The 8278-nt window shown below is 38.4% G+C and overlaps 1 protein-coding gene across 1 annotated transcript in view; it reads right to left on the reverse strand.

The window, feature by feature from the left end:
• LOC135543069 (glutamate receptor ionotropic, NMDA 3B-like) overlaps nucleotides 1-8278 on the reverse strand; it is a 114319-nt gene that overhangs the window by 2589 nt on the left and 103452 nt on the right. The window contains exons 17-18 of the mRNA XM_064970165.1: nucleotides 3126-3290; nucleotides 2150-2217 (exon numbers count right to left, since the gene is read on the reverse strand). Coding sequence (XP_064826237.1) covers nucleotides 2150-2217; nucleotides 3126-3290 — 233 coding nt within the window. The remainder of the gene's footprint in view (nucleotides 1-2149; nucleotides 2218-3125; nucleotides 3291-8278) is intronic.

An 8278-nucleotide genomic window follows, 5' to 3' on the forward strand; every position in this document is an offset into this window, starting at 1 on the left:
ACATGGGGAGGGACTGGGGGAGAGAGAGGGAGGGGGGGAGAGAGAGGGGGGAGAGAGAGGGGGGAGAGAGAGATGGGGGGAGAGAGAGAGAGGGGGAGAGAGAGATGGGGGGGAGAGAGAGAGAGAGAAAGAGAGGTAAAATTGACAATATTGTTAACCTATACTGTAATATAAATAGTATTGATAAACTATACTCTAATATAGAGAGTATTGATAACCTATACTGTAGTATAGATATAATTAATAACCTATACTGTAATATAGACAGTATTGATAACTGATACTGTAATATAGAGAGAATTGATAACCGATACTCTAATATAGACAGTATTGATAACTGATACTGTAATATAGAGAGAATTGATAACCTATACTGTAATATAGACAGTATTGATAACCTATACTCTAATAAAGATAGTATTCATAATCTATACCGTAATATATATATATATTATTGATAACCTATACTGTAATATACATATTTTTGATAACCTATAATGTAATATAGAGAGTATTGATAAACTACACTATAATATAGACAGTATAGATAACCTATAGTGTAATTTAGATATATTGATTACCTATACTGTAGTATAGTTTTGATAACCTAATGCTGCAAAATAGATAGCAATGATAACCTATACTGTAGTATAGAAAGTATTGATAACATACACTGCAAGATAGATAGTATTGATAGCATATACTGTAATATAGACAGTATTGATAGCATATACTATAATATAGACAGTATTGATAACCTATACTATAATATAGACAGTATTGATAACCTATACTATAATATAGACAGTATTGATAACCTATACTATAATATAGACAGTATTGATAACCGATACTCTAATGTAGACAGTATTTATAACCTATACTCTAATATAGACAGTATTTATAACCTATACTCTAATATAGACAGTATTGACAACCTATACTATAACATAGACAGTATTGATAACCTATATTCTGATATAGACAGTATTGATAACCTATACTATAATGTAGACAGTATTTATAACCTATACTCTAATATAGACAGTATTGATAACCTATACTATAACATAGACAGTATTGATAACCTATATTCTGATATAGACAGTATTGATAACCTATACTATAACATAGACAGTATTGATAACCTATATTCTGATATAGACAGTATTGATAACCTATACTATAACATAGACAGTATTGATAACCTATATTCTGATATAGACAGTATTGATAACCTATACTATAATATAGACAGTATTGATAACCTATACTATAATATAGACAGTATTGATAACCGATACTCTAATGTAGACAGTATTTATAACCTATACTCTAATATAGACAGTATTTATAACCTATACTCTAATATAGACAGTATTTATAACCTATACTCTAATATAGACAGTATTGATAACCGATACTCTAATATGGACAGTATTGATAACTTATGCTCTAATATAGACAGTATTGATAACCTATACTCTAATATAGACAGTATTGATAACCTATACTCTAATGTAGACACTATTGATAACCTATACTATAATGTAGACAGTATTGATAACCTATATTCTAATATAGACAGCATTGATAACCTATATTCTAATATAGACAGCATTGGTAACCTATATTCTAATATAGACAGTATTGATAACCTATACTCTAATATAGACAGTATTGATAACCTATACTCTAATATAGACAGTATTGATAACCTATACTCTAATATAGACAGTATTGATAACCTATACTCTAATATAGACAGTATTGGTAACCTATACTCTAATACAGACAGTATTGATACCCTATACTATAACATAGACAGTATTGATAACCTATACTCTAATATAGACAGTATTGATAACCTATACTCTAATATAGACAGTATTGATAACCTATACTATAACATAGACAGTATTGATAACCTATACTCTAATATAGACAGTATTGATAACCTATACACTAATATAGACAGTATTGATAACCTATACTCTAATATAGGCAGAATTGATAACCTATATTCTAATATAGACAGTATTGTTAACCTATACTCTAATGTGGACAGTATTTATAACCTATACTCTAATATAGACAGTATTGATAACCTATACTCTAATGTAGACAGTATTGATCAGTGTTTCTCTACTTGTGGTCCAGGCCAATCAACTCTTTTCCTACGTCCTCGTAAGGGGTGTTCAGGGCTCGATGGATCTTCTGTCAACAGATAGATGATACAACACAGATGAGAGAACATTCACTCAATAAAGATCACCTTGTTAAGATAACAGTGGTAAGATCACCTTGATAAGATCACCTTGTTAAGATCACAGTGGTAATATCACCTTGATAATATCATCTTGTTAAGATTACCTTGTTAAGATAACAGTGTTAAGATCACCTTGTTGAGATCACAGTGGGAAGACCACCTTGTTAAGATCACAATGGTAAGATCACAGTGGTAAGATAACCTTGCTAAGATCACAGTGGTAAGATCACCTTGTTAAGATCACCTTGTTAAGATCACAGTGGTAAGATCACCTTGTTAAGATCAGAGTGGTAAGATCACCTTGTTAAGATCAGAATGGTAAGATCACAATGGTAAGATCACAGTGGTAAGATCACCTTGCTAAGATCACAGTGGTAAGATCACCTTGTTAAGATCACAGTGGTAAGATCACCTTGTTAAGATCAGAATGGTAAGATCACAATGGTAAGATCACAGTGGTAAGATCACCTTGCTAAGATCACAGTGGTAAGATCACCTTGTTAATATCACCTTGTTAAGATCAGAGTGGTAAGATCGCCTTGTTAAGATCAGAGTGGTAAGATCACCTTGTTAAGATCAGAATGGTAAGATCACCTTGTTAAGATCAGAGTGGTAAGATCACCTTGATAATAACTTTTTAAAAGTGTGAAATTCTAATTATCTTAGATTATATTAACAGCTTGGTGGCTTGCTATAGCTCTAGTTCTTGAGTGTGTGTGTGTGTGTGTGTGTGTGTGTGTGTGTGTGTGTGTGTGTGTGTGTGTGTGTGTGTGTGTGTGTGTGTGCGTGTGAGTGTGTGTGTGGTGTGTGGGTGTGGTGTGTGTGTGTGCGTGTGTGTGTGTGTGTACGTACATACCTGGCTGGTATGCAACCAGTAGGTGAGTGTGTGTGACCGTCGTAGCCGGGGCAGGGCTAGGTGATAGAAGGTATGTTCAGCTGCCAAGGTAAAGATGGCTCCAACCACCCCCACACACAACATCACAAACAGGCCTGAGAAATGATCTATCCCCATCGATAAATTCTGGGAGAGAGAGAGAGTCAGAAAGAGGGAGAGATAGAGGGCAAGAGAGGGTGTGAGAGAGGGAGTGAGAGAGGGAGGTAGAGTGAGAGAGCAAAAGAGAAAGAGGGAGAGAGAAAGAAGGAGAGAGAGATATATAGCGCAAGAGAGGGTTAGAGAGAGGGAGAGAGAGGGAGAGAGTATTTATTATTAGGTTCTGTAGTTAGCTGCTGCTGACAAATAACATAGATAATATACATAAATAGACATACATAGCACTACATTTACATTGCAATTTAGCCATTCAGCAGACACTCCCATTCAGAGACACCCACAGCTAGTGCATTCCTCTTAAGATAGCCAAGTGAGACAACCACATATAACAGTCGTAACCCAACCATGCATCATATACATAATAAAATGCAAAATACAATACAAAATGCATTAAATGGTCTATGTGTCTCTTCACAGTCCCCATTTTGCCGTGAGGTATGAGGTTGACTGTGGTTCCAACAGTGGCCACTAGATGGCAGAGTGAACCAATAGTTCCACTTTCTCCGTCACCTGACATCATAACAACACTGTCTCAGAGTAAATCTTCGAGCCAGTTTCTCAAGTTTTAAGTGATGACCTTAAAGGGGTAATCTGCAGTTTCAACATACATTTTGGACATAAATGAATGATATGTATCTATTGATTGCCCCCCTAATGCCTCATGAGCTTAGTTCAAGTGTCATACCCCATCAAAACACTATTTATTTTACCATTATTTTACCAGGTAAGTTGACTGAGAACACATTCACATTTACACCTGGGGAATAGTTACAGGGGAGAGGACGGGGGATGAATGAGCCAATTGTAAACTGTGGATGATTAGGTGGTCGTGATGGTATGAAGGCCTGATTGGGAATTTAGCCAGTCATAAATACCTCTTCCCCGCTTTTAACTCTCTCTACCCTGCTGATGTTACATTTGCAAACACATTGGTTAACATAGAGATTCTGGGAAAATCAGAAGGTGGGGGGAAATTAACTATATTCTGGTAATCCGACCTACACCTACACCACCCGATGTCACAGGAAGGCCATAAAGATCATCAAGGACAACAACCACCCGAGCCACTGCCTGTTCACCCCACTATCATCCAGAAGGCGAGGTCAGTACAGGTGCATCAAAGCTGGGACTGAGAGACTGAAAAACAGCTTCTATCTCAAGGCCATCAGACTGTTAAACAGCCACCACTAACATTGAGTGGCTGCTGCCAACACATTGACTCAACTCCAGCCACTTTAATAATGGGAATTGATGGGAAATGATGGAAAATATATCACTAGCCACTTTAAACAATGCTACCTAATATAATGTTGACATACCCTACATTATTCATCTCATATGTATACGTATATACTGTACTCTATATCATCTACTGCATCTTTATGTAATACATGTATCACTAGCCACTTTAACTATGCCACTTTGTTTACATACTCATCTCATATGTATATACTGTACTCTATATCATCTACTGCATCTTTATGTAATACATGTATCACTAGCCACTTTAAACTATGCCACTTTGTTTACATACTCATCTCATATGTATATACTGTACTCAATACCATCTACTGTATCTTGCCTATGCCGCTCTGTACCATCACTCATTCATATATCTTTATGTACATATTCTTTATCCCCTTACACTTGTGTCTATAAGGTAGTAGTTTTGGAATTGTTTGATAGATTACTTGTTGGTTATTACTGCATTGTCGGAACTAGAAGCACAAGCATTTCGCTACACTTGCATTAACATCTGCTAACCATGTGTATGTGACAAATAAAATTTGATTTGATTTGATTTGAACATATACGGTGGTACTTAATAATGAATATGATGTCAGTACGGTTGTCATCTGAGACATTCTCATCATTCTCATGATAAGATGACATAAATTCTACAGTGGAAAGTCTACACATCAGAGTTATCGGATTCACATGGATTTGTTGTTCAATTTAAATGTTTGAATATGAAATTATTCGTGATGGGATGAAATGTGATTTTAGCTTCTAAAATGTGAGATTTGGGTTTTCATAAGGTAGGGCTCTGCTCAATCAGTGGCCCGCCCCTGTGAAGAGACATGGGCTATAAAACTTTTCAAACACGCCCTCCTCTCCCTTCCTATATAAAGCCTTGACGACAATATAACCTCCTGTTGCGAGGATGTGAGGACGACGGCCCTATGTCAGAATGGTTCAGATAATAACTACAGAATGAAGCCAACATCAGCGTGAGCTTTGGTTGCGAATAGTATGAACTTTGAACTCTTATTCACTACAGAAGTGATACCTCCTAGCCGTTGAGTTAGCAACAGCCGCTGTAAACGAGGATTAGGAAGGAACAGACAGAGTATCCCATCTATCACACAACGACGTTACTACAACGTATCCAATTGACCACCAGAGACATTCTTCAAAGGACAAAGGACTCGGTTTGGCAACACGGCCTTCCATCTACCACCAACTGTAAGGGATCTCGTCCTCCTCTTCTGAGGAGGAGAAGCGAGAAGGATCGGAGGACCAACACGCAGCATGGTAAGTGTCCATAATGTTTATTTTAAAACATAAACTGAACACTACGAAATACAAAACAATAAACGTGAAATGAAAGAAAGAGTCCCATGTGGTGACAAACACTGACACGGAAGACAAACACCCACAACCCAAAGTGAAACCCAGGCTACCTAAGTATGATTCTCAATCAGGGACAACAATTGACAGCTGCCTCTGATTGAGAACCATACTAGGCCGAACTCAAAAACCAACATAGAAAAACAAACATAGACTGCCCACCCAACTCACTCCCTGACCATACTAAAGCAAAGATAAAATAACAGAACTATGATCAGAACGTGACACCAACCTACTGAAGCGCAGCTCAGAGTAAATATTTATTGCATTTTCCTTTTCTAAATGGGCGGTAATTTAGAATGCATAAGATATTGTATTTACGATAGCACAGCTTTGCCCTTTGTTCCTCAATCTTCCCCCTCTTTTACTCAAACCCAGCCCCTTTTCTTTTATGTAACAAGCTGTCATATCTGCTCCGCCCGCTAGGGACGTTTTCCTTTATGACACAATTTGTAATTAAGTTATGATTAATTATGTGTATGTGTAATTCTGTGTGATTAGTTAGATATTTAGTAAATTAATAATTAAACCCAATTTTGCATTGCTGATTCAACTTGTTAGCCAGGGTTCATGAAGATAACCAAGAATTTACAACTTTCAGATGAGACTGAATTAAGGTGACGATTAATATTGACTGCTATTGATGTAAAATATTACTCGGTCTTTAAGAGTTTATTCGGAAGATAACAGCTCTATAAATATTATTTTGTGGTGCCCCGACTCTCTAGTTAATTACATTTACATGATTAGCTTAATCAGGTAATATTAATTACGTAGAAATTATTTTATAGAATAGCATGTCATAACACCCCTACTCTTATGATAAGTACCATGGGATCTATAATGACCACAGAGAGTCAGGACACCCGTTTAACGTCCCTTCCGAAAGACAGCACCCTACACAGGGCAATGTCCCTAATCACTGCCCTGGGGCATTGGGATATTATTTTTAGACCAGAGGAAAGAGTGTCTCCTACTGGTCGTCCAACACCTCTTCCAGTAACATCTGGTCTCCCATCGAGGGACAGACCCTGGTCAGCTTCAGAAGCCAGCCAGCAGTGAGATGCTGGGTGGTATGCTGTAGGGTGGTATGCTGTAGGGTGGTATGCTGTAGGGTGGTATGCTGTAGGGTGGTATGCTGTAGGGTGGTATGCTGTAGGGTGGTATGCTGTAGGGTGGTATGCTGTAGGGTGGTATGCTGTAGGGTGGTATGCTGCTAGCTGTAAAATACCAGCTTGTTTTACTCCAATGTTTATAAACATAGTAAATGTAAACAAACACTATAAAGCCTCAAAAATTTTGATACCATGGATGGTCAGTCCTAGCATCCAGAGCGCTGTCTATGAATTTGAGCCCCAGCCCCTTCCCTCAGCTTTTTACTGAAACAGGGGAGGGCGCTTCGTTTTAGTTTCAACTGCAGATTGCCCCTTTAAAGAAGGTAGGAAGTATTCAAACAGGGCCATGTCCTTCTCTCTCTGCCATCCCATAATAACCATCTCCATCCCCATGATCTACAGGGACACAAGTCTTCTGACCAGAACGAATAGAACACATACACACACACACATACACACATTCATGCATGCCGCACACACGCACAGTTTCTATGGGAAACTACAAGTACACTTATCAGGCAAAACTGCCATCGTTTCTCTGTCTATTTCCTCTGGAAGCACCTGGAACGACACAAGGTGATGTGAGCCACCCCATGTGACCCAGAGGTACAGCTTGGATCATGGACTTCTGTCCTGCCTCATTGTTATTCTGTAGAACTGCCTCAAGTCTGCTCTATGTATTCTAACTTCTGCATAAATATGAAGAATATCATCCCTCTGATACAGAGAGTTTCTCATGGCCCTAAGCCTTCCTCTCTCTGGGGAGAGGCTGTAGTAGTAAACACCATCGCACACACACACACACACACACACACACACACACACACACACACACACACACACACACACACACACACACACACACACACACACACACACACACACACACACACACACACACACACACACACACACACACACACATACACATACACACACACACAGATTTTATCTAATATGCCAAGGACTAGAAGGGGGAGTGAAGGTAAAAGAGTCTTTGCCAGCAGCTATATATCAGGTCTGTAGATTGGAGTGTGTGTGTGTGTGTGTGTGTGTGTGTGTGTGTGTGTGTGTGTGTGTGTGTGTGTGTGTGTGTGTGTGTATGTGCCTGGAAGCGAGTCCTGTTTGTCTCTGTCCCAGCGGGAGGCTGAGATACGAGACAAGTATGCTGGCTGGGCTGGCTGTATACCAACACTATGGGGGATGCAGGTG

This window comes from Oncorhynchus masou, chromosome 7, assembly GCF_036934945.1.
Source record: "Oncorhynchus masou masou isolate Uvic2021 chromosome 7, UVic_Omas_1.1, whole genome shotgun sequence".
Lineage (NCBI taxonomy): Eukaryota > Metazoa > Chordata > Actinopteri > Salmoniformes > Salmonidae > Oncorhynchus > Oncorhynchus masou.